Raw genomic sequence first — 26458 nt, 5'->3', positions numbered from 1 at the left:
GAAGGATCCATATATTAACACTAGACTTTCAATCTCGGATGGTCAAAAACACTTGTGCTCCCTCAAGTTTTCACATTATCACAGCCTCTTACAAATATAACAAAAAAAGAAAAGAAAAAAGTTACTAAAATTTTGCTTTGGTCACAATATCTGGTTTGATATCCGAATACCTTGTTTGATATCTATGCAATGAATAATGATTCGGAAAATAAATTTTATGATATACATTTGACATTTTTACATCTATAGATTTAGGTGCTTCAAATCACGTTTAATTTAATTTTATTTGAGTTTCTGATTATATTAAAAAAAATTAATTTATCGTCACGTGGAAAATATATAGGCCATGTGGAAAAAAATTTCATACATGACTGACATGTAGTATAGAGCTTCCTTATAAATCGTCTCTACGTTGTTATTCCACTTGGACACTAAATTTGCTATTATGACTTTATTGTGGCCCCCAATAAATTATTAGTGTTTATTATTCGATTTCCGAATTTAAGTACCATGTTTTAACAATACCAAATTTGAGTGATCATATGTTTTAGCAATACCAAATTTGAGTGATCATAAGTGGTTTTTTATCCAACTTTAAGACTACTAAGTTTTATGTACATAATTCAAGATTAAACATCTAGTTTATGTAGTTTTTTAAATAGTCTATGTACTTATTGGAAGCTAAATATTCTTACATTTTTTACGTATTTAAAACTTTTTATAAAAAATTTAAACTAAGGTTTGTAAATATAAATTAAAATCAGGCTGCGGATCAGCTTGCCCGTTTTGGGAAAACAGCTTCCGCTATTACATGGTGGCATTCGGCTCCTCAGTTTTGTCAATCGTCTGCGTTTGACGACTTATGTAATGTTGCCAGGGGCGGAACTAGGGGGGGTTGGCCGGGGCTCGAGCCCCGGCTGGCCGCCCGAGAATTGAGAAAAAAAAAATTTAGTAACGGTGTCTCGTAATATTTTGGAGAGAATTATATTGACTCTATGTAGTATTATTTCAATATATAAAGGTAGATGAGATGGTTAAGTATGCTTGCTTTTGTTTAAGAGGTCCTGTGTTCGATTCCCTTCAGTCTTATTTTTTTTTAAATTTTTTTATTTATTTTAATTTTATTTTTCAATAATTATAAAAACATGTTACCATTATTAATTTAAATGAACTCTTTATTTTTATTTTCATAACACTTTTGAATTCATTTTTAATGTCTTTACAAAAAAAATAAACATATTTAATATTCATTTTTATTATGTCATTACCATTAAAAAAAGTAAACATGTTTAATTTTCTATTAGTTCAATGCTAGTTTCTAAAAAAATGATAACATTTTTACAGTTTTAATGCGTTGGAGGCTAAAAAAATTTTGCCGAGCCCTAACGGGCGGGACTTTGAAAATTTACCGTCAATTGCACAATTAATTTTGATTTTTTTTTTTTTACATTTTGAAATTTTTTTTATTGATATGTTTGAGCCTCGGGTCATCCGAGGTCCTGATTCCGCCACTAAATGTTGCGCATGTTCGCTTCCCTTAATTTTTTGTCTTTGCTTTGAACTTTTTTTTTATTTTCTTTCCCATCTCTTCGTAATTTTCCTTTTTTACTAATAATATATCGGGTTGATTGGGTGTGTTAGGGGTGCCAACCTAGTTGGGATGTCTAGCCACTTAATCGCGTCCCAATCTTTCATGCAAAAAAATTATAAATTAAAATCAAAATGAGAAACAAAGTAAAAATAAGTATAAAATAGAAAATAAAATAAAGAAAATAAAAAATACAGTTGGTGGAAATCACCTACATTTCGAGATACCAAACGACGGAGATTGGCGATAAAAAGATGGAATCCAGAAACTAGATTGCAAACTTTTTGGATTCCATCTTTAAAGCTTCAGCAGACTTATGACAAGACATGAACAATTCGTAGAAGGTGACTGAAACAATATCTAGTTTAATATCAATGCAATGCTAGAATAATGAAGTGAATGGTTCGCACAATTAATTTTAAGATATATATTTGAGATTTTTAAAATCTGTAGATTTAGATTTTTAAATTCGCACAACTAAGTTTTACAGTTGAATAGGTAAGCACTTCATTTTTAATGTATTTTGTAAATTATATAATAAAATTCTAAAGTGCATGCAATATATCTTTCACATGCATCTTACTATTTTATAACTACGCAAGTTCAGGGTGCTAGGTGAACTTTTTATGCAAATTGAGGGAGCTATCAGTCAATCAAATTTTTTGGACAAATCAAAGAAGAAATTATGTATTAACCCAGTAATTAAACTCATTGAACACCGGCAGCAATAATAAGCCGTAATGTGAATACCAATTACACATTTCCTGATCAGTGGGATGGATTTTGTTGTGATATTTAAGGAACGTGTCAGATTTATACCTAGAATTATCTAGTTTTAATATAGTCGTGCTTTTCTTTTTAGTAATCATTATTATTTTTGTCCTAATCCTAATACAAGATTACCAAATGTGAAGGAAAAAGGGTTCCTGCAGAATACCGCTCAATTTATTTATTTTTTTACCTGAAAATAACTATTCTATACGAAAAATTCCATCAGTAAAGAGTTGTTTTTTTAGTGATATGTGTCATATATGGTAGCGAATACAAGATTACTCGGTTGGAAGGCCGATTTTACACGTGGGTTTTAAAAAAAAAATTGCTAAATCGAACTTGCTCAATTTTTTTTTTTTTTTTTGTATATATGCGTGTTATAATTTGAATGGTCAAGAACCAATTTTTGAGTATTAATGTACATTTCTTAAAGATTTTGCTTAGTAGTCCTAACATGTACAAAAAAAAAATGGATTTAGGGAGGGTTGAATAGATAAAAAAATTTTAAAAAAATTGATTTCAGATGCCTACACTTAATGGGCTATTTTGGGGGGCTAATTCAATACTCGATAAAAAAAAATTTGCGACAGGGGGACCGAAACAACCCTGGGTCAAGGTAGTTTCGACGGCTGGAGTGAACCATTCAAATGGAACAAATTAATCTAACAAAAATAGTAAAAGAGAAAGAGAGATCGACCTTGGGGCCATGCGAGCATTTTCTCCATATAGGAGTATCATTAGTGTTGTAGTTCAAGTTTTTGCACGTCTTGTTTTGATCAATATAATGTCTAGAGCGTTCTTGTCTTGAGTCCTTCCTTCGAGAATCTAAAGAACATGATGAGAAAGATGCATAACTTTTACTGCTATTTATGTGACAACCACCTTCATATATTATATTGATGAAATTTTATGAAGGAATAGTACTAATTGTGTAATCACTTTATCTTTATTAAGGGGAATCATCTAATTAATTACTCACTCCATTCCATAATAGATGTTTTTTTAGAGAATTTTTTTTGTTTCATAATTCATCTCATTTTAATTCAATCAATACACATTAATTGAGGTTTACTAAATATACCCCTATTTAAGTTCCATTTTTATATTGGGAATAGAGAAAAATTAATTATGGATTCAATTAATATAAAGATAACAAAGTCTTTTAGTTAGAATTAATTATTGTGCCCTAACCCACATGTATGGAAGGTCATCTATTTGACATGGAGAACCGGGTGCTTCTAATAATTTACCATTGTAGAAGACATGAAGTAATTAATTACCATAATTGATTATTTTATTTTATTTTATTTTGTTTGAGTTTATAATTATAGTTAATTTTTTTTAATTCATTGTTACGTGGAAGATATATATGTCACGTGAAAAGAAATTCCATGCATAGTCGGCATGTAGTATATACCTCCTTATAAATCATATCTACGGCTTTATTTGGACGCTAAGTTTGTGGTTATGATTTTATTATTATGACTTTATTATGGCCCAATAAACTTTTAGTGACTTTATTATTCCATTTCGGAATTTAAACATGTTTTAACAATATCAAATTTGAGTGATCATAAGTGGTTTTTATCCAACTTTAAAACTAGTAAGTTTTATGTTCATATAATTCAGGATTAAACATCTAACTTATGTAGTATTTTTTAAAGTAGTCTATGCACTTGTTGGGAGCTAAATATTCATATTTAAAACTTTGTATAAAAAATTTAAACTAAGGTTTGTAAATATAAATTAAAATCAAAATGGAAAATAAAGTAAAATAAGTATAAAATAAAAATAAAAATAAAGAAAATAAAAAAATACAATTGGTGGAAATTATTACGATGTATTACACCTGATCCCACTCCCACTCCTTTTTGCTGTCCTCCATCTGTCCCTTTTTAATCCTTATTTCACGGATGTAATGTTCCCTACTTCTTTTCCTATATATACTGATGTACTGTTTTGTATTTTCTTCAAGCAAAGAATTATAATAAAGTTGTTCTTCTTTTCTTTATCTTTTTCATATTCTATTTTTCTAATATGGTATCAGAGCATGAGATCTAGATCTCATTGTTCTCATGGGATGTCTAGAATGCAATCCTCCTCAATCTGGAAATTCTTCTTCTCCAAATACTCCTCCTTCACAAGTTTTACCCCCAAATTTCTTTCAATCTGTCATAGATCCTTCACAAAATATTTCCAGTCACTATTATCTTCATCCTAATGAAAATCCCAACTAGTTCTAGTTTCCCTTGTTCTAACTAGCTTAAACTATCATTCATGGAGTCGATCTATGAAAATGGCACTACAAGCTAAAAATAAATTCATTTTTGTTTCTGTAGTTTCGACGGAACCCGAAACTCTCCGTTCAGCCTGGAAACGTTGTAATACCATGGTTGTTTCATGGTTGACACGATCTGTGTCTCCTACTATCGCTAAGAGTATTATGTGGTTGGATACTACTGTAGAAATCTAGACAGATCTGAAAACGAGATTCCCACAGGGAGATGCTATGAAGATTTCTCAACTTCAAGAAGCAATTTCACAATTAACGCAACAGAATTCTGTTGTCACTGATTACTACACTAATTTGAAAACTTTGTGGGAAGAGTTATCTAATTTCAGATCTATTTCTACCTGTAAGTGTACCTCTTGCTCTAATTTCTGTGCTTCTCTTAAGAAAATCAAAATTTATCAAGACCAAGACTGTGTCATTAAATTTCTTAGACGTCTTAATCCAGAGTTTGATGTGGTGAAATCCCAGATATTAATGATTGATCCTCTTCCATCTATGGATAAAAAAAATTCTCTTGTTTTACAGCAAGAAAGACAACTGAATTTTTCTCTTGATTCACAGTTAAATATGGAATCAAATATTTGTTTAACTAGGACTGTTAAAACGGGAATGGATGAATCAAAAGGATCTGGTAATTTCAATAATGGAGCTAAGCGTGGGCCTGTTTGTACCTACTGCGATAAGGGTGGACATAGGGTTGATATTTGTTATAGAAAACATGGTTTTCCCCCTGGATTTAAATTTACCAAGAAGAAACAAAATACTAATGGTTCATTTGCTTTGAATGCTGCTTATGTTTCAACACCTCTTGTTAATTCTAGCACAGATATTCAGACTGATATTCCAGTCATTACTGAAGGCAAAACTCTGTCTAAAGAAGCGTATCAGATGTTTCTCGCTCTTTTGAGTTCTCATCATAATACAACATCTGTTTCTCAACACTCTACTAATCAAGTTACTACAGTTTCAGATCAGTCTCTTGTTAGCAATTTTGGTATTCCTTTAGGTATTTCTCATACTTGTCTTGTGGATTCTGTTGTTTCTACTTGTGTTGAGTGGTTGGTGGATTCAGGGGCAACAGACCATATTTCTGGTTAATTGCAACATTTTACAAAATTTTATCTATTTCTCCCATTTTGGTGAAATTGCCAAATGGATCACAATTTACTGTGAATCAAGCAGGCAATGTCTATCTGTCACCTGCCATTACTCTCAACAATGTCATTTTTGTTCCTGGTTTCACTTTTAACCTTATTTCTGTAGGACAATTGGTCAAACAATTACATTGTACATTAATTTTTCGTGTCAATGATTGTTTCATACAGGACACGAAGACTCAACAGGTGATTGGTACAGCTAAGTTCATTGATGGTCTTTACAAATTCAATACTACCCCTCCATCCTACCACAACACAGTTTCTATTAATTCAGTTCATTGTGGCATTTACGTTTAGGACATTTATCTAATTCTAGGTTGCACATTGTGCATAAGAAATGTTCAGATATTGTTCCTATTACAGATTATGTATGTAATGTTTGCCCTCTTGCCAAACATAAACGATTACCTTTTCCGGTTGTTTCTTCTAGTCATAGCAAAGCTTGTTTTGATCTAATTCACTTGGATATTTGGGGACCTATGTCCATTTCAACTATTAAAGGAGCTAAATATTTTGTGTCTATTGTTGATGATTTTAGTCGGTATACCTGGCTTTTTCTTATTAATACTAAATCTCAAGCATCTATTGTTATTCAACATTTTTATGCTTATGTTCAAACACAATTTTCAGTTTCTCTTAAGAGCATACGCACTGATAATGCTCCTGAACTTCTCTTAACTGATTTCTATGCTTCAAAAGGAATTTTGCATCAAAAATCATGCCCATACACACCTCAACAAAACAGCATTGTTGAATGAAAACACCAACACCTCCTTAATGTAGCTCGGTCCTTAATGTTTCAATCTAAATTACCTCTACATCATTGGGGTCATAGTGTTTTACATGCTGCCCTTTTAATCAATGCTTTGCCTACTCCTTTTTTGCAAGATTGTTCTCCTTATGAAGTTCTTTTTAAATCAGTTCCTCCTTATCATACTCTTCGTGTTTTCGGTTGTTTAGCTTATGCTTCTTGTTTAGGTCCTCACAAGACTAAATTTACTCCTAGAGCTAAGCCATGTGTTTACCTTGGTCAAGTTCCTAATGTTAAGGGATATAAATTGCTTGACTTATCCAAATATTCTGTTATAGTCTCTAGGGATGTTTTATTCCATGAACACGTCTTTCCTTTTCATACTAAAACAACTAAATCTGCAGACTCTTCTATTCTATTTTTTAATTTTGATCAAAATCTTTTTGATGTTCCCAATCCTTCTATCACTGATTCTATCCCTTCTTCTAATTCTCATCATCCTTCTTTTGATTCTTCTGAATCTCATCTTACCTCTGTAGATTCATCTATCATTTCTACTATTCCTTAACCAGCTATTCCTTCTCCCATACATGTTCGCCAATCATCAAGACCACATAACAAACCTTCTTACCTTAAAGATTATCATTGCAACTTACTCTACACTTGTGGCCAACCATCTGCTGTTTTAGGTACCTATGATCTTGCTAATTTTATTTCTTATGATAATCTTTCACTTCCTCATAAAACCTATGCCCTTACTCTTTCTGTTATTACTGAACCTCGTTCCTATCATGAGGCTATTAAGCATGCTTGCTGGCAGTCTGCAATGGATGATGAAATTGCTGCCTTAGAAACTAATAATACATGGTCTCTAGTCTCTTTACCTCCGGGACAACCCACCATTGGTTCTCGATGGGTATTCAAAGTAAAGCTTAAATTAGATGGCAGTTTGGAACGCTACAAGGCTCGATGGGTAGCCAAGGGATACACTCAAACTGAAGGTGTCGATTATTTTGACACTTTTAGTCCGGTTGCAAAAATGACAACAGTCAGACTTCTTTTGGTTCTTGCTACTATAAAAGGTTGGTCACTTTTACAACTTGATGTAAATAACGCCTTTTTACATGGTGATTTAGAGGAGGATGTTTACATGGAGCTTCCTCCTAGATTTAATGCTTCTGATCATTCTTTAGTTTGCAAGCTGCGGAAATCACTTTATGGGTTAAAACAAGCAAGCCGTCAGTGGTTTACTAAACTTTCTTCTGCTCTTGTTCAACTTGGTTATAGTCCTTCAGCTGCTGATTCTTCTCTTTTTATCAAGAATAAATCTTCTTCTTTCATTGCCTTGTTGGTTTACGTTGATGACATCATTTTGTGTGGGAATGATCTTGTTGAAATTGATTCAGTTATACATTATCTCAATACAGCTTTTAAGATTAAGGACCTTGGCACACTCGAGTATTTTTTGGGCCTTGAGGTTGCTCGAACTCCAAAAGGAATATCATTATGCCAGCGTAAATATGCTCTCGATATTTTGGAAGATGTTGGTTTTCTGCGTTGCAAACCTGCCTCTACTCCAATGAGTTCCACTACCAGATTAACCAGGGATGTTGGTATTCTCTTATCTGATCCCGGACCATATCGCAGATTAGTAGGACGTTTGTTGTACTTGACCAATACTCACCCTGACATCAATTTTGCTGTTTCAAACCTCAGTCAATTTCTTTCATCTCCAACATCAGTACATTTAGGAGCAGCTCATCATGTTCTTCGTTACATAAAATCCTCACCTGCACAAGGATTATTTTATTCTTCTTCTTGTACACCTCATCTAAAGGCTTTCTGTAATTCTCAAATGTGTAAACCATATTCTGTATTAAAAAAAATAGCAAAAATATCAAAAGAAAGTATATATAAGCAAAAGTGCAGATATACGAATATGTTGCAAGTCCAACGGAAGTCGACTTCAAACTAAATGAATTACGGAGAGATTCGGGTGTCGGGTTCTTTCATTACTTTTAGAATTGCCGATATGCATTTTTATTTTCAATATACATGTGTACTTATATTATTCTTAAACCATGAGGTTGTGGTGGAGTGGAGAATCCATACATGTTATAGGAAATCTCATTGTGTTTTTTCTAAATGGGATCGAGTAAATTACACCAATGGTACCTGAACTTTACCCTAATTCACACTTTGGTACCTAGATTACATTTTGTCTCAAAAATATACTCAAAGTAACGATGACCGGACAATTAAGTATATTTTACCGGTTACTGGCCGGTCAATGCGATTTTGACGAGTAAATTACACTGATGGTACCTGAACTTTACCTGAATTCACATTTTGGTACCTAGATTTCATTTTGTCCAAAAAATACACTTCAAGTAAAGATGACTCAATATTTTAGTATATTTGACCGATCAGTGATTGATCAACCCGAGTTTGACCATTTTAAATTAAAAATTGAGACCAATCATACACTCAATTAATATAAAATTATAATACTATCATTTAGCTCATAAATGACAATATTATAATTTTATGTTAATTGAGTGTATGGTGAGTCCCAATATTTAGTTCATGTTACCCGGTCACTAACCGATCAAATGAACTAAACATTTCAGTCACTTTTACTTGTGTTATGTTTTTAGGATAAAATAAAATCCAGGTACCGAAGTGTGAATTATGATAAAGTTCGGGTACCATTAATGTAACTAACTCATGAAACTCGCGTTGACCAGTCATAACAGGTAAAAATATACTAAATTGTCTTGGCATCGTTACTTCAGATATATTTTTGGAACAAAATGTAATCTAGGTACCAAAGTATAAACTATGTAAAGTTTAGATACCATTGGTGTAGTTTACCCAGATGGATCAATAAGTGGACTAAACAATGTTTTACGTAAAAAAAATGGGGATTAAGAAATTATCTACTCTACAAAATTAATGGATGAGGGACTAAGATATTTTGTCAAAAACTCGTGAATTTTACAGTGTTTTTTTAAAGTAGATGGACTATTATAATATGTAGGAAGCCGAGAACTAATAAATATATATAAAAAAATTAATATTTACTTTGCATCAGGTGATGGATCAAAAACACCATAAACCCAAGAAATATTTAATGATGCTGTCAATAACAATAATTTATACTATCGTGTAGAGATTTCCAGAGAAATAAAATCCATGTTTTTTAGTGTAAAGAGTGGGCGAGTTTGACTAGTATAATGGGGAGAATTGTTGGGGGCAAAGAGTGGGGGAGTGTGCCAAGTCACTTGGCATAAGAAACATTATAGGGAGAGGGATTATCTTCCCCAGGACTTGACGCTAGAATTGGCCTAGGATATCCCCGTCTCCCCCTACTACTAATGTTAGGATGTCGAATGTGTAATATGATGTCTTATGATTAATAAAGACCACGTACATTATTCATATATTGTGTTCTTTTCTGTATGTTGTTGCTTACTGTAATATGTGACTAGTGTGGATTGTTTGTATGATGTTACTTTGATGCTTGTCTCTTTTATCTAATTGGTATATGGCTTATCCCTAACTCGTACACGTGTCTATTGCAGATATTGTAAGATGTGACTCTTGGCTGGCTTAGCTTTCACGGAAAAAGCAAGCGCTACACGGTGTCAAGTAGTTGGCCCCATGACACTTAGCACATGGAAAAACTTGACAATCTTGAAAATCACATTTCACACATAACCTTAAGAGGCTTTTACAGAACAAGTGTTTAAATACGAGATGATAACAACATTATCTTTTACAAAAGTCACATATTGGAATCCCTCACCCAAATCCTTAGAGGTTTAGTTTAGAATCCAACTCTCACTGTTAGTGATAGTTAATAATATAATTTATTAAGCTTATGTAGTCAGTTATCCTTGATTTTGGAATTGATTGAATTGGGTTAGAGATCTTTTTTGGCAAATTCTGCCTGCCTTCACTAGTGAAAGATAGTACCACTAAACAAAAGCTAATAAATGCAAAGTCTCCATCTATAAGACATGATGATCCCAATGATTCCTTTCCAACAAAAAGTTGCAGCTGTTCATACAGTTAAATAGGATACTATCAACCTAAGCTACTACAGGCCCTGTCACACATTTGGGCTATGGAGACGTAAATTAGGCAAATAATGTTACATGGTTTTACTACTTTCTGATACCATCAAATCTAATTAGAACCTGTACCAAAACAGCGCTTCAAAACCTATGGGAGTTTCAAAAAACAATATCTTAGCTTCCCAACCCTAACTAATCCAACATATTAATCGATGCACCTCCTTCTTCTACAAGGTATCACGGGCATTTTCTTTGTACATATGGAGCCCCGTGTTCTTCATACCTGTCCAATTCACCAATTTTTTGCACCACGCGAAACATACTTGATAAGCATAATTCCAAATACAGAAAAAAGAAAACTTAAAAGAGACTCTAGACCTCTGTACATTAGGAAGGCATCTTCCAAGTGAAAGACACCCATCTAACAGCATTAGGAAATGCACACATTCATCCTGAATCAGCTCGTGTGGAATTTAAATATTTGGTGCAAAGAAACTTGAAAGCCAACCATCGATAGTTAAATAGCTGCATTCAATAAAAGCACAGACAATACTTACTCAGACTTTGAGAACCACATCTGCTGGAATGAACCAAGGGATGCCAATATACTCCCTCCTATCCATACACTGCATAAATATTGTAGCATCACAATTAGGAGAATGGCAATTTCGCATTAACGTAGTAAGAAAACAAGATTCCATTAAGATATTACAGTGGGGAAGTGTGGAAGTTGAAGCATGTAGTGTAAAGATAACCAGTTAATAATTACACCGTACAATAAAAGAGTTAATGGAACTCAGCAAACTACCTAACAAATACAATCACAATATCATTAAATGCCAGGGTGCAACCATATAACTGTATCAAGTTAATCCAGTCCACAAATTCCTAGTTTCCAAGTCCCCGGGATACAAGAGATTCCACCATATTTTTTGGTGAATGTCATTTGATAAACACAAACTGTCTAATTAACTAACTTTTTATTTGCTTTGAAGAGTTCAGATTCAGAATTTTCAAAACTTCAATCCACCCCATATAATTTAATGCAACCATTTCCAGGAGATCACCAGTGTTGCAAATAATAGATAAACTCATTAACTCTATTGTACATAATTTATCAAGTTCTGCTCGTGAAAATAAAGTTAAAAACACAATGCAAAATCAATTAAACCTGAATCTTCTCTCTGTGGCATTTCCACTGGCCAGCACTTTAACTCTCGCAGCTTGAGGAGACTCCTGAATATCACAAATGGTTATTTCATTGAAATGGTTCACCTCAACAAGAAATATGTTTTAATGGCAGCACCTTATTAATCAAAATCAAATTCATTGTACATGAAATTTTGAAAGAAAATATACACGCAACATTTTTCTATCATTTTGAGGATCACACAACATTGAGTTCTCACGGGCAGAGAGACAATAATATGATTTTCCAAATATGCCTGATGGGGTTTTAGTAATGTAGTTGAGTACCTCAGGTTCTTAAAATCAGCTCAGCTCCACTAACAATTTCATCATTAATATTAAGTCCCATAAGAATATCATGACCATTTTAAACCATATTATCATATAGATAACGAAAACCAATGCCTCAGGTAATGGAAACAGGCACCGTAATTGAGGCCACAAAGAAATAAGATTAAACAACAAATGAGTATGTGTTGCAGAAGAAGGCCACCTCCAGCAAATCTTTTTCGAGACGTTCCTTCAACTGTTGCATTGATGCTGTGCCACCAGCAAGCTATAAAAAATAAACAGGAAGGACCAAATCACTACTAAACATTTCAAGGAACTATGAAAAAAACAACATGCAGTAATGTTGAATCAAGTATTAACGAACCTAAATACCATATTTCTCTATCTAATATCTTTCTTATCATCTAAAATTCATGTGAGATAATCTTGTATTAAACTTGCAGTACGAAAACAATGAGATTGAGGCAGACCATCTATCCATACTAGATTTATCAATGCGCTAAAGAAGAGTCAACTTAAAGTCGGACCATCAAATAAAAATACATGCAGTTGAAAAGAGAAGATTAACCATCACATCGACTTTACCAGAATGCTACTGAACAGTTCTCTCCGAATATCCACATCACACTTATTAATGCTCTCTATGACCTGCAAGCATTAAGAAAATAGTTAACAAGAAACCTTGGTTAAGCAATTGAGGTCAGAAGCTAAAAAAAATAAAAACAAAAATAAAGCAAGAACCAGAAGCTTGAACTCACCATTTGTGGCAAACCACGAACATTAGGAGCAATCTCTGCAAAATTATCCATACCAGGAATTGTCTGACAACCAAGTAATAATCAAGAGGAGCAATTAGTCTACAAGTTAATCAAGTCATAATTAGTGCCCCTCGCTGCCTACAAGTCCAATACAAATTAAAAGAACATGAAAAATCACATTTCATGAACCATAAGCATTCAAATTAATAACATCAACTGATATATTTAGCTAATTCCACGAGCCAGACTTATGAAACTTGTTGGAGGCTAAAAAATTAAATGAAGCAGTCCAAGAATAATATTGACAACAACAAAAGGCTAGGCTTTAGAAATATTCTCAAGAATACAACTAAAGTATTACACGTCAAAAATAAGCCCAATGGGAAGCAGAGAAAAGACAAGGCAGGTCCCACCTCAAACAACAAATATAACAGAAAATTGTTAAATTCCTTTTACATAAAAAAGAGGTGATCATAGTTTGTGGCATAAACATAATACTTCATATTCAACCAGGAAAAAAGTGGATAAAATGTAAAATAAATGGTACAATTTGAGTCTCCTAATAAATTAAATGAAGCAAGCTCTCTCTTAAAAAATTCCTAGCCTTTCTTTTGGGTGAATCATTTAAATATTTGAAAATTCAAGTAGCATGAAGGTCGGAATGGACAGCATATGAAGGATGTCTTCTCAAGAGTTCACGAGCCACATACCTGAGCCAAAGATGGATTAAACAGAATATCTGGGATCTTGAATCTATCAGCTCCAATCTCAATTGTCCTGTTTCACATAAAAATCCAAGATCAAATGAATAACTGGCATAATCAATCTAAAAAGGGCTGCGCCCCTTAGTTTCTGTATTGCAGATAGAATTTTGCAAGAGACTTACTGGCCATCAGGAAGCTCATATGGTGTCATTGGAATATTTGAGTATGCACTTTCTGCATTTGTAACAGGAATGGGTGAGTGAAGGAAAGGTTGGCATAAAGATCTCATAAAGTCTTGAAAGTTTGACTGGGAACGGAAGTTTTTATAACGTTTTACATTACTGATAACAATGATACAACCAGCGTAACTGACAAGTAGAATACAGTAACCATGATTCAAAAAATTCATCGCACCAAAAGAGGATTAAAAATGGGAAGTCACAACATCCACACAAGGCTTGTTGAAAAGCAAGGGCAGTTTAGAAATCAAAAAAATATCTTCAGAGAATTAACACAAATTTGTAGTACATTTCCCTCAGCTGATCAAACTAAGCTGTTCTAGGAAATTTGGTGCAGATCAAAAACCAAATTACCATCAGCTTTGTTTGATTGCAGATCACTGGCTCTTCAATCACTGTAAAATATAGTGTAAATCACTAGGAGATAAACAAGGGATCAATGTCTAAAAAGTCAGATATAAATAATGTATCAGATTAACACACTGTAGACACCCTATGATGAGGGTATTCTAAGGTCAAATGAAAAAGAGCAAGGGATATAAATTTTCTAAGAGCATTGGAATAATCTTCTAATAACGATTCAAAATGAATGAAATTCCTAGTCAAACTCAAAACATACTTTCATACACACACAAGGGAGAGGGATATTATCCCCCCGCCCCGTGAACCCAAGATAAGTACAGACTAAATATAATAGATGCATGATCCGAAGTTAAATGAAGTCTGAATATTCAAATAGTTCACGAAGTAGTAATCCAAAGGAAAACATGGGAAACACAGAACATGAAAAGAACATACCATCATAGGGTGTATCTGGAGCTCGGCAAACACATTCCTTGATATCACTCGCAATTACCCTCTGTTTCCAAAGAAATCATTAGTCGTTAAGTAAAGGCATTTTCATTAGTAGGAATATTAAGGGATCAATCATCAACCTGAGAGTAGAGTCTATAGCTTTCAGTTGTGTTTGGAAAATCAAGATCCACTACCTGTGTGGTTCAGAAAACAGAAGACAAATCAAGACCAAAATAATGCACATTATTTCTCAGGCAATATAATGCAAGAAAAGTGGTGACTTGTATCAATATCCACAGCACCAAAATGAAGCGAAGTGATGGTCATTTTAAAAAACACACAAAGGAAAAATTAAAAAATTTCAGAATATTCTCATCTTAGCCAATATAATAAAGATATATCACACTTTTAGCAGTACTGGTCAATTCTATGAGTTCATGCCCTTTAGCTATGATTGGCACTGATGACTATGAAATGAAACCAGGCGAATTGTGCATGAAGCAAAGATACCCAGACTGTACTCTTTCTTTTCCCAAGTAGATATTTCCGCAAACAAAAAGAATATTCTTAGCGTCTGAATTTGATGGAACAATGCACCTCTATATAAGATGAACTTGAGACTAATTTATAAACCAATACATGAAAAATAACACTAAACCTTCCAGATAGTCCTTTTTACTGTTTGCACATTCAATGAACGCTCACCTGCCTTTTCTTGCAAATTGTAATCATCAGCTTGGATGTTCACATTGTACTTGTAATCAAATCAACCAGTCATATACACCTCATAAGCCCAACTACCTATGCAAGCAAAGAATTTCGCCGACCAAATTCTTCATATTTGACTACTATTATCCGCTCTCTCACCCTCTTTCTTTTCCATAGAGTGTGCACCTTAAACTCAACTTTTCTACTGCTAGCTTACCATGAAACACAAGCAAGCCCCACCCGCCCAAAAAAAAAAAAAAAAAACTTGACAATTGACCATCAGAAAATCAAAGCAAAGTGATAGAAAAATATAACTTAACTATGATACAATATCTTTACAGTAATATGTCTCCCTCAGCATAGCATGAGTGGTAGTGCCTGTTTCTAAAAATAAGCATGATAGTTCAACTGAATTGCCAGTGAGTTGAGAATACCTGAAACTCTCCTGGGCGGTTCTCCTTTCTTTTAAAAGAGTACCTGGGTTTTATCTGCAAGGCCAACAAACAGTTATGCTAAAGGCACACAATAAAGATGAATTACACCATTATTACCAATTAACCTGCTCTTTGAATTAAGTTCAATAAAATAGTCACTTACTGTGGTACCTTTGCTCTCCAAGCTTTTCAACAAGCATTCCGTAAGAAAGTCTCCTCCTATGGGAGAAGAAGCCACTGCCTATTATCAAAAGAAAAAGGGGAAATAGAAAAGATTCGTCAGTCTGTCACAGGCTGATAATATAAATCCATATTGGACTTTTTCCACCATATCGATGATACAAACTCAACCAATATATTATTATCCTGCAAATACTTGAGTATTGTTACAATATAAGCATAAGGGGAAAAGGCCCAAGGACTAATTGTGATATCATATTAGCCTTGTTAGTTAATTCTGTTATTGTTGTTTTGCTGCGATATTTTACTTTATGCTTTCCTTGTTGTGCGTTGTTTATTTCCCTAAAGGCTGTATCAGCCAAAGTAGCTAGAATCATTCTATTTTGGACACTCGTGAGGCAGTTATCCAGCTGTACAGAATGGCAGCTGTCCTTTGTAACCAATTGTGACCTCATTCCTATATTAGTGGTCACATATGTACGTGGTGGTTATTCCTGAATTTTAATGAAGATTTTCCTTCTCATTTCCTCCTAATTCTCTCCTCTCTCTATCTTTTCTCTTCTACTCTCATTTCCTCACGCCAGAACTTTAAGTTCTGACGAGTACCTAGTGAAGGACGAAGAGAGTTCCAAATGTTCAAGAAACAAAATGTGATTTTAGAATACTGTTATCTAGCATAAATATGTTTCGTGGGACCAAACAGCATCATGTCTTGCTCCTCTTAAATCATTTCTGTGATGACAGTTAAAAATTACACAATGGCCATTACAATTTACTGTCGCTAAGGATATTTCACTTCTTACTTGGTTTTTCTAGAAAACAACTAACCTATCTGCACATTTCAGAGCTATCAATTGAAATTATTAATGGTTATATGTTACTCTCAGTTATAAGTACATAATAGCATCCATGGCAATTACATTTTATTGCCGCTAACCTATTTCAGCCCCATTTTCTTCATAACTTTTTTGGAGTTCAAAATTTTGGCGCAACCGTAAACGTTGTTGTCGTGTGACCAAGAGGTCACCGGTTCAAGTCTAAGGAGCGGCCTCTTGCCAAATAATTGGCAGGGGAAGGCATGCCCCCAGTACACCCTTGTGGTGGGACCCCTCCCCGGACCCTCACTCAGTGGGGACGCGTAGTGCGACCGGGCCGCCCTTTTTTTATCTAGTAAATATAGTTTATTAATATTTATATGTAGATAGATATCACTTGTGAGATTGATATTTCCATATGTAAATGAAATATAATATCAGCAAATTTAAATAAAGAGTGAACTCTTTACTATATTCATTGAAAAGGCGACTGAGGTAAAATTTCAGCCAAATTCTTCAAAGTTGAGCAGTAGATATAAATTACTAGTCTTAAAAATTGTCAGACCCATTACATAATTCCCACAATAGACTTTTTGAACAATGTTGTGATCACGGCAAGGAGAAAGTAAAGCATTCAATAAAATCATCTTTCATCCGTATTTTTCATGCTACTGATAACTAGTTCACTAGAAACATCAGTGCTATAATCTCCATATACGTTCAGGATAATTCATGATTGTTGTTTATACATATAGCATACAGATACATAGATTTTAAATGATTTCAAATTCTTCAGCCAACTTATGCGGCAAAAGAATGCATAGATCTCAAATTCCTCCATATTTGGTTATTTAAAAAAAATGAGCAAGTGCAACTTCATAGAAGTGTGACCAACATGTGCTTGAAAATGGCAAACAGCTAAATTTTTAGTGATTTAATGATTTATAAATATCATATTACATAGAAGTGTGACCAACATGTGCTTAAAAATGGTCTCAAAACCCACCAATATATAATGATTTATAAATATTATATTACACTTGGTTGTAAAAAAGACAGACCTTTTGGAGAACATAACCATCATGCACTGGAGCTACTGTAGTTGATCCTCCACCACTATAAAGGGTAGCAGTTTATCAAAGTTGGTAAGCATTTAACAAAAATATCCGATGTGTCAAATAGAAAGTAAGTGAACCATAAGGTAGGATCATCTTAATAGGAAATAAAAGGTTTCTACCATTCACACTTCTAAACCTTCATAATTGGTATCCATCATAAAGCTACAAAAATATCAACTACAACAGCCATCGCCATGAGCTAAATATTAATAGCTGCAACAATCCATGGTATCAACGTACTGATTACCATAGTTTTTAAAGGCGCGCCTTGAGCAAGGCTCAAGGTCTTGAGCCTTGAACCTTAAAATTGAGGCGCTGTAAAAAAGGCTCTGGCCTTGTCCACCTCGCTCGCACCTTGGAGCCTGGTGTGCCTGGCAGTTTTACTTAGGGTTTTTTTACAGTTTTTTTTAAATAACTGCTTTATTAATCTCAAACACTAATCTAACTTAAATAAGATTAATCTTAACCCTTAATGTAAATAAGAATATGAAGCGTCCCAGTCATAATTAAATAGAGAAAGAATAGAGAAAGATTAGGAGAAGAAGTCACGTTAAGTATATGTTAGGAGAAGAAGCCACGTTAAGTATATGGAGAGGACCATATTAATTTGGAGGATGATCTTGATGATGATGATTATTAGTTTTTGTTGTGTGTTCTTTTTGATTGACAATGAATGGTTATTAATTTGGCAGCATTAGTTATAGTTAGGTACCAAGGGAAGTACTTTGGTGGGCCTTAATAAGGAAAGGCATTTCGCGGAAATATATTGACATCATAAAGTACATGTATGAGGGAGCATACACGAGTGTACGTACCAGTGTTGGGAAGACTGAAGAGTTCCCTATTACGATTGGAGTGCATCAAGGTTCTGCACTTAGCCCATTTCTTTTTGCCATCGTTATGGATGAACTAACGAGTTCACTTCAACAATGGTATACCATGGTGCTTGTTGTTTGCAGATGATATTGTGTTGGTTGATGAGACGAAAGAAGGCGTGGAGAGGAAGTTGGAACTATGGAGACAAACTTTGGAATCTAGAGGCTTTAAGTTGAGCCGAAGTAAGACAGAATATTTGGAATGCAAGTTTAGCGGCGATAGGAGTAGGGAGGCAGGGACAATCACCCTAGATGGGAGGGGGAGTTGTTCAGGCCTCGGATTGCTTCCGGTATTTAGGGTCTATTATCCAAACGGATGGAGAAATAGATGGAGATGTTGCTCATAGGATTAAATCGGGTTGGTCGAAGTGGAAGAGTGCTACGGGTTTCCTTTGTGATCCCGGCATGCCTAATAGATTGAAGGGAAAATTCTACCGCATGGCAACGGTAAAACGTTGTTGTCGTGTGGCCGAAGGTCACGGGTTCGAGTCTTAGGAGCGGCCTCTTGCCAAAAAAAATTGGCAAGGGAAGGCTTGCCCCCAGTACACCCTTGTGGTCGGACCCCTCCCCGGACCCTCGCTTAGCGGGGACGCGTAATGCACCGGGCCTCCCTTTTTTTATGGCAATCAGACCAGCGTTGTTATATGGCACGGAATGTTGGGTAGTAAAACACTGTCACATTCATAAGATGTCGGTGGCGGAGATGCGTATGTTGAGATGGATGTATGGTCATACGAGAAAGGATCGGGTGAGTAATGAAATAATTAGGACAAAAGTAGGGGTTACATCTATTGGGAATAAAATGAGGGAAAACCGACTAAGGTGGTTTGGCCATATAAGACAAAGAGCGCTTGATGCGCCGGTTAGGAGGACTGAAGAGTGGCAAAGGGGTGAGAGGTAGGGGGAGACCTAAACAAACTTGGAAGAGGGTGATCGAGAGTGATACGAGTTTATTAGGGATTGAGGAAAATATGGTAGTGGATAGGACAGAGTGAAGGGAGAGAATTTGTGTCGCTGACACGACTTGATTTCATGGTTTTATATGATGGTTCATGTTAGCCGACCCCAAATCATTTCGGGACTAAGGCTTTGTTGTTGTTGTTGTTATTGTAGTTATAGTTAGGTACTTTAGGTTAAGAAGTTAAGTATACGTGTCTTTATGAAGTATGAACTTAATTTGGTGTTTTTTGCATTTATGATTAGTATTATGTTTTTATGTGGTTTTGTTTTGTTTGTGTGGTCATAAATGTTTTTTTTTTTAATGCTTAACTAGTAAAAGAGTATATATCTTTATTTTATTTTATGCGCCTCGTGTTTCTAAGGCGCGTGCCTCGCCTTGCGCCTTGAACCTAGGCTCCAGGATCCCTTGGCGCCTTAGTGCGCCTTGGGCCAACTATGCTGATTACTATTGGTGTTGTGGGGTATTAGAGAGCTAAGTCTCAAGAAAACTACAAGTTTAAGACATAATGTTAGACATAGATCAGTTCAGAGCATTGACTAATTTGTGTATTGCTTGTTGAATCTCGGATTAGTGCTAGTTGCTAGTGCAAACACGTGTGGTTTAGGATTTAGTAGTCTTAAGGTAATATTCAGGCGGAGCAGGTTCTAGTTTTTAGTTTCTTAAGTTATCAATCATGGTTTTAAGCCTTGATGAAGTTCATACTAGGTTATCATATGAAACAATCCTCATCCTTATTTTACAAAATGAACTCATGATTAGGTTTAGCATGATATCAGATTATAATGCCTCGTCTTTAAACAGAGTTAACAAAAGGAACAAAAAAATGTTCAGCAGGATGTAAACCAATTCCATCCTATAAGAGAATGATGTTTGAGGTGCTTCTGACATGTCCAACGCTAACCAACCAATGTTAGCATGCATAAATATGCAAGAAAAGAATTCGATATAATTAAGAAGGGTAGAGGAGACTAAGATTAATTTGGGTGAAGGTTATTGAAAAAGACAATAAAAAAATGGTGGGATTCTTTAGTCTACTCCATTTTCTTCTTCATCCTTACATATCCATCTCCTTCTTCTGCAACTGTTCTCTTTCGCTTCTTCTCACCATCTCCATCTACTCCATTCTTACAAACCCATCTCCATCTCTACTTCTACAATTTCTAATATTTACAATTTTAGGTTTTAAGATTTTGGGATTCGAACTCAATGAAGGTTGTTCATGAGAGAAAGAAAAAGAAGAAATGAGTTGTTGATGAAGAAAAACAAAGAAGAAATGGGTTGTTGGTGAAGGAAAGAAAAAGAAGAAACGAGAGAGTGTTAAGTTGGAGAAGGAAAGGGCAATAACTAATAATGGAAAAAGAGGTTAGTAGGTATCACATTGTGTCAAGTGACCGGTTATAACAGCGTTCAACGATAATTTGAGCTATAATGTGAGTCGCTGTTGAAGTTCAGGGAGTTTTATGTCATGATTTGAAGTTTAGGGATCATAATGTTAGTAATCCCAAAATCCAGGTGCCATGGGTATGATTTACCGTGTGATTATAGCTCAAACAAAATAACCAGTAACAAGGAGGCAAAAAAAAGGCATACATAATAATGATCACAAACTAAGAGGACTATAAAATAAATAAATATATACATATATCCTACCAATCAACAACTAGTGAGGTAGGACGCCCTGATGCAAATGATGTGAGAACCTGAAATTTGGGAGGAAGTGGGTGCAAAAATGAAGAATCTCAAAGAATTGTTGTCAAGATAATATATGCGAAGTAAAAGGAAGAATAAGATGGTAGAGCAAGGGCATACAGCATTCTTGGCTAGAAATAATGCTGGAACATTGTATTTTTCAAACATAATCTCCGCTGTCCTGTCAAAGATACATCAAAATCCTATGTCAAGAGAAACGAAAGAAGTATGAAGTAACAAATACCATATGAGAACTTTTTAAATAGGTCAAAAGATGCTGAATACTTCAAGTTATTAATAGAAGTTCTAACAAAATATTTTTTCTGCGCAAGTCAAGCGAGCGTAGAAATCATCAACTTTATTATAATTGATTTTAATCAAAACTAGTGAACTTCCTCTTGTTGCTGCAATTGTAATCATTTGTAATTTGAGTAAATCTTAAAACTAACAGATTCAAGGGAAAAAGATATGTATAGGGACAAATTTAGCCTTGCAAGTCAAGTATACATCATCATATTTTTGTATCCACCAAACAGTCCTTTACTTTATCGTGCATGTCTGATAGGACTTAAGCATTTTGTGGTTATTCACTACTTTTCACAACGAAAGAAAGAGGAGTGAATACTAAGCACTAATTAAACTATTAAACCATGACTGTCTTTTTCAACATGAATCAACTACATTCTTAGTTGTCACTCTTATTTCTTAACAATCTCATTTCATTTTCTTAATCAAGAGTTAACTTCATGTCAAATAGGAAAAAGGGATGGAAAAGGCCAAGTTGGAGGTACAAAATCCAGAATAAAAAGTGGGGTCAAGAATGGTTCACATGTCAATATTGCAATATTTCACAATAAAATATGCTAAACATATTTAACACTTAAGTTCTTCCGCAGTAGAGCAGTAATCTAATGCATTAAGTGCTTCCCCATAAGAACAATAATCTGATGCACAGTACAGCAACATATGTTATCATGCTATCCTTCTAAACAGGTAAACCAACAATCACAGTTGAGAATAGAAACAATTAATCATATCCATTACCAAACACGGAATGTTGATACATACCTTTCTCTCTGCTGTTGACCATTGGATGAAGGTTCTGCAAGCAGCATTGGGTGTTCCTTAGGATCAATCAATAGGCACTCCCTAAATAAAGGAACAATTAAATGAAATTGTTACAGAACCATCAGAAAAACAAAATTTGCAATATTGATAAGTAGCAATTACCTGAAAGCATGGTCCCATATGCTATCCACAATATCCCAATCAACAACAACTCCATCCTTTATTGGTGATAGAATCTAGTGAATCAGCATAACAACACATTTAATCACTACATGTTGTATGATAAGATAAGATATCCTGGTCAATTTTTCCAAATTAAAAGAGAACTTATTCAGGATGCTTGCCTCCATATTATCTCGACGAAATCCTACAGCTTGAGATCCCACATATAACTTGCGTTTGCCTTTGCCCTTCTCAAATTCTTTGATATTGTTCTTGGAATCTATGGAGGAGGTCTTCTCATTATTTGCAGTGTCATCAATATCCATTTGATCAATTGCCCCAACAACCTAAGAAGTCATAGACATAGATCAAATTAGAAGTTTGATCAACTACATAATAACAACCCTTGTATGCATGTGCAATTGAAGAAAAATTTACAGCATATTATACTATAATCCTCCCATATGCTAGACCGTACTAGTCCAAAACTGGAACATTTTTCAGTGCACAGACAATCAAGGAGATTATCACATCACATCTAATTACGGTTGATGCAAATGATAAACTGGGGAATAGAAGGGCCAATCTTCGAAAGCAAAACAAAGGGAACCATTTTAAGACCGTGTCGTGGATTCTCCATACATGAAAACAGAACATTAGAAAAACAGTAAATATTTATATTATCCAGTAAACAGGTAGAAATAATTTGTACAGTATACTTAAGTTGTACTGGCGTTATTATATCATCCAAGGTCATATAGGACCATTGCGTCAATCTAGTAGGACTCGACAATTATCACTTTCTCAACCAACTTCCAGTCCTATCTTAAGCATAGTCTTCCAATTAACTCGCATTTCACTCCATTTGCAGTCAACATCTATACCTTGAGCGGTGTGTGGATGGCACTAAAGCCATATGGTTCTCTGTAGAAAAATGTACATATACTAATAAATACTTTTAATTATGACCATGGAATGGCCTCCTATATAAAAGCAGGTCCCATAAAAAAATAAAAAAAAATAAAAAAAAAAAGAGGTAACATTCCTTAATCTCTTCAAAATAGCAATAGTAGCATTTCCCACAGGACAATGTACATGTAAACATTTTTTAATAATGATTAGAAATTAACATCCTATTGGGAAAATAATAAACAACTCCGTCAACAGAGGAGCTCAGAGTCCTTAATCTCCTCGAAACACCAAAATGAGCATTCTCTGAAGTCCTTAGGTTCTCCCATATGACTCAAATCAGAATGCATTTGGCCAGCGAAAGGCCTAGAAAGCACTCATATTCGTTCTCTTATAGAGCTTTCCAATGTCAACTTCTCCAAGTTCCAGTAACAACATATGATATAAATAAGTCAATCAAAAGTATGCATTTGCTTTACATATATTAGCAGACAATTCTATTCCCTAGGTAGACATCTACCTTATGATATGCCAATGGCAATTCACCAACTCAACAAGCAAAGAATGTATTTTTAAGACCTATAAGGTTCTTTTCACTAGAATTATATGGGAAAGGACAGTATTTTATGTTAAATCATAGCAACTAACATATATAAAAGCAATTAGCTGTAATTCCCCAGAAAAAAAAAGGCCACTGCGCAATCGCGCATCAATGCATCAAGTGCACTACGATGATAGCGACAGGGGAGAATTGAGAATATAGGTGAAAGAGAGAGGGACTAACAGAAGGAAAGACGGCCTTGGGTGCATCTTCGCCAGCATAACCAGCTTTGCAAGTGTGGGAGCCAAGGTCAATCACTATAGCTGAGACTTCATCTGCATTGACAAGGAGAAAATAAAACCAACTACTTTAAGTGAGGTCGGGATAGAAGTAGAGAGAGTTAGAGAGCTTATGGACTCACCACCACCATACATGATGGGAAGTTGTCGAGAGAGATACGAGAGAGAAAGAAGGGTTTCTAAATTAGCTGAAGTCTCAAAACTGTGTTGTAATTTTCAAAAAGAAATCTATAATGTAAGTTAGGGTTTTAGAATTTGAGGACGATGAGCTCAGGGGAAGGAGAGACTAGAGGGAAGAGGAGAAGAATGAAAGAGGAATTCTGAGTTGGGTCGGGTCGGGTCCCATGTTTCAATTTCCATACTACTCACTCCGGTTGGATTCATAAGCAAGATACCTTCTCTCATTGTATTTTGGAATAAGGCCCAAATTCCACCCCGAACATTTAATATTTATTAATCTAAAAAGAATTGTTTGTAATTTATTAAAATTTAATTTTGATGATTAGAAAAATTGATGTTTCATATTAATTGAATTAAGCTAGAATAGATTTAGTGGGTTGCTATACGTCGTCCCTATTTTACTTATCGTCGCCTCCTGTTTAACATTTTTGCCCTTTTCATTTTTCATTCAAAAAAGTGAAATTCTCTCAACCCCGAAGAACAAAACGAAGAAAAATCATGCTTCCAAAACAAGGAAAAATACTTGAACATCTAAGTTTCGTATTTACCAATAATCTGAAATTTAACAAATTGACTTGAAATGAAATTTTTTTTCGTTGAATTTGCTCTAAACGGGTAGCCCATACGGTCCGGTCCATGGACCGGTAGTATGAACTACCCTATTTTACCTAGGCAAAACGGGTAGGCTAGGCAAAATAGGGTAGCCTACCCGTTTTGCCTAGGTAAAATAGGGTAGCCTACCCGTTTTGCCTAGGTAAAATAAGATAGTTCATACTACCGGTCCATGGACCGGACCGTATGGGCTACCCGTTTAGAGCAAATTCAACGGAAAAAAATTTCGTTTCAAGTTCAATTCGTTAAATTTCAGATTATTGGTAAATTCGAATCTTAGATATTCAAGTATTTTTCCTTATTTTGGAGGGGTAAATTTCATCAATGGTGTACAATCTTTGACCCATTTCACACTTTGGTGTACAACCTTCAATTTGTCTCAATAATATATATGAACTCATAGGTGGCCAGACACTATGGTGTACAGCAGGTAAAAATGACCGGTCAACGCGACACCTCAGCTTTGACCGGTCAAAAAGTTAAAAAAAATTAATAAATTACTTCTATGCCCATATTTAAGGAAAACTTATCTTTATTAATTCTCTCTTTCTTAGACTCTCTCTCCTCTCTTTCTCTCTCTCTCTCTAGAATTACCCATATTTGTGCTTACCCAGATTTTGATAAATTAACCAGATTTGTGCTTTACCCATATAAACAGGAGATGGATTACTAGTTTTAAGGATCCCAAAAATTCTTGAACGGTTTCATCTACCCAAGTTGAAAAGATTTCTCGCACTTGATTATCAATTTGGAAATCAAATCTAAAACCATCACTACAAGAAATTTGATCTCCGATGACACACAAATATTGTCATGAAAATGTGATTTTTCGTCACAATACATAATAGGTGATGAAAATTTATCGTCATAGTGATCGTCACGGTAGGAGCGTGGTATTATGTATATATGACGAATTTCTCTTTTGTCAGGGTTGATTTGCTTTTATATGACAAATAAGAACATCTATCACTATACTATTTTCTTTTGGTGACGCTTATTTTGTCATTGTTATTACAATTTTTTTTGTCACCTAAGACCTCATATCGTCATTAATAGTACATATATAAATGACATCATTCATTTTTCGTCATCTAAATATACAGTAAAAATGACGAATTTCAATACGAAACTAAAATTATAGAACTTTATTGACATTGAAACTACCATACTTTTTTGTCACTTAAAATATAATATCGTCATAAAAAGTAAATATGTTACTGACAAAAGCTCATATTCGTCGTCAAAAAGTATAGTTAAAGTGACGAATATCTATACAAAGCTGAAATTAGAAAA

The 26458-nt window shown here is 34.5% G+C and overlaps 1 protein-coding gene across 1 annotated transcript; it reads right to left on the bottom strand.

The window, feature by feature from the left end:
* Positions 1–10586: 10586 nt before the first annotated feature.
* LOC136217929 (actin-related protein 4) lies at positions 10587–24732 on the bottom strand. The gene is made up of 20 exons (XM_066004636.1): positions 24496–24732; positions 24318–24409; positions 22807–22971; positions 22625–22698; positions 22463–22543; positions 21515–21575; positions 21356–21405; positions 17813–17867; positions 15920–15997; positions 15757–15810; positions 14755–14808; positions 14618–14678; positions 13763–13814; positions 13587–13653; positions 12877–12939; positions 12704–12766; positions 12321–12383; positions 11811–11875; positions 11197–11265; positions 10587–10922 (listed from the first exon to the last, which is right to left on the bottom strand). Exons 1-20 carry the CDS (start codon positions 24506–24508, stop codon positions 10877–10879), a joined length of 1326 nt encoding a protein of 441 aa, XP_065860708.1. The 5' UTR covers positions 24509–24732; the 3' UTR covers positions 10587–10876.
* Positions 24733–26458: the final 1726 nt, after the last annotated feature.

The sequence above is a fragment of the Euphorbia lathyris genome, chromosome 2, assembly GCF_963576675.1.
Source record: "Euphorbia lathyris chromosome 2, ddEupLath1.1, whole genome shotgun sequence".
Lineage (NCBI taxonomy): Eukaryota > Viridiplantae > Streptophyta > Magnoliopsida > Malpighiales > Euphorbiaceae > Euphorbia > Euphorbia lathyris.
The sequence above is the reverse complement of the archived record's forward strand: the minus strand, read 5'-3'. Positions and strand labels throughout refer to the sequence as shown.

What these genes read in the sequence shown, in the direction of transcription:
- LOC136217929 (XM_066004636.1), bottom strand. An exon ending in GGTCAACAGCAGAGAGAAAG is followed by an intron (nt 21,576 to 22,462) that starts GTATGTATCAAC and finishes TATCTTTGACAG; the next exon opens with GACAGCGGAGATTATGTTTG. An exon ending in GCTATAGACTCTACTCTCAG is followed by an intron (nt 14,679 to 14,754) that starts GTTGATGATTGA and finishes CTTTGGAAACAG; the next exon opens with AGGGTAATTGCGAGTGATAT.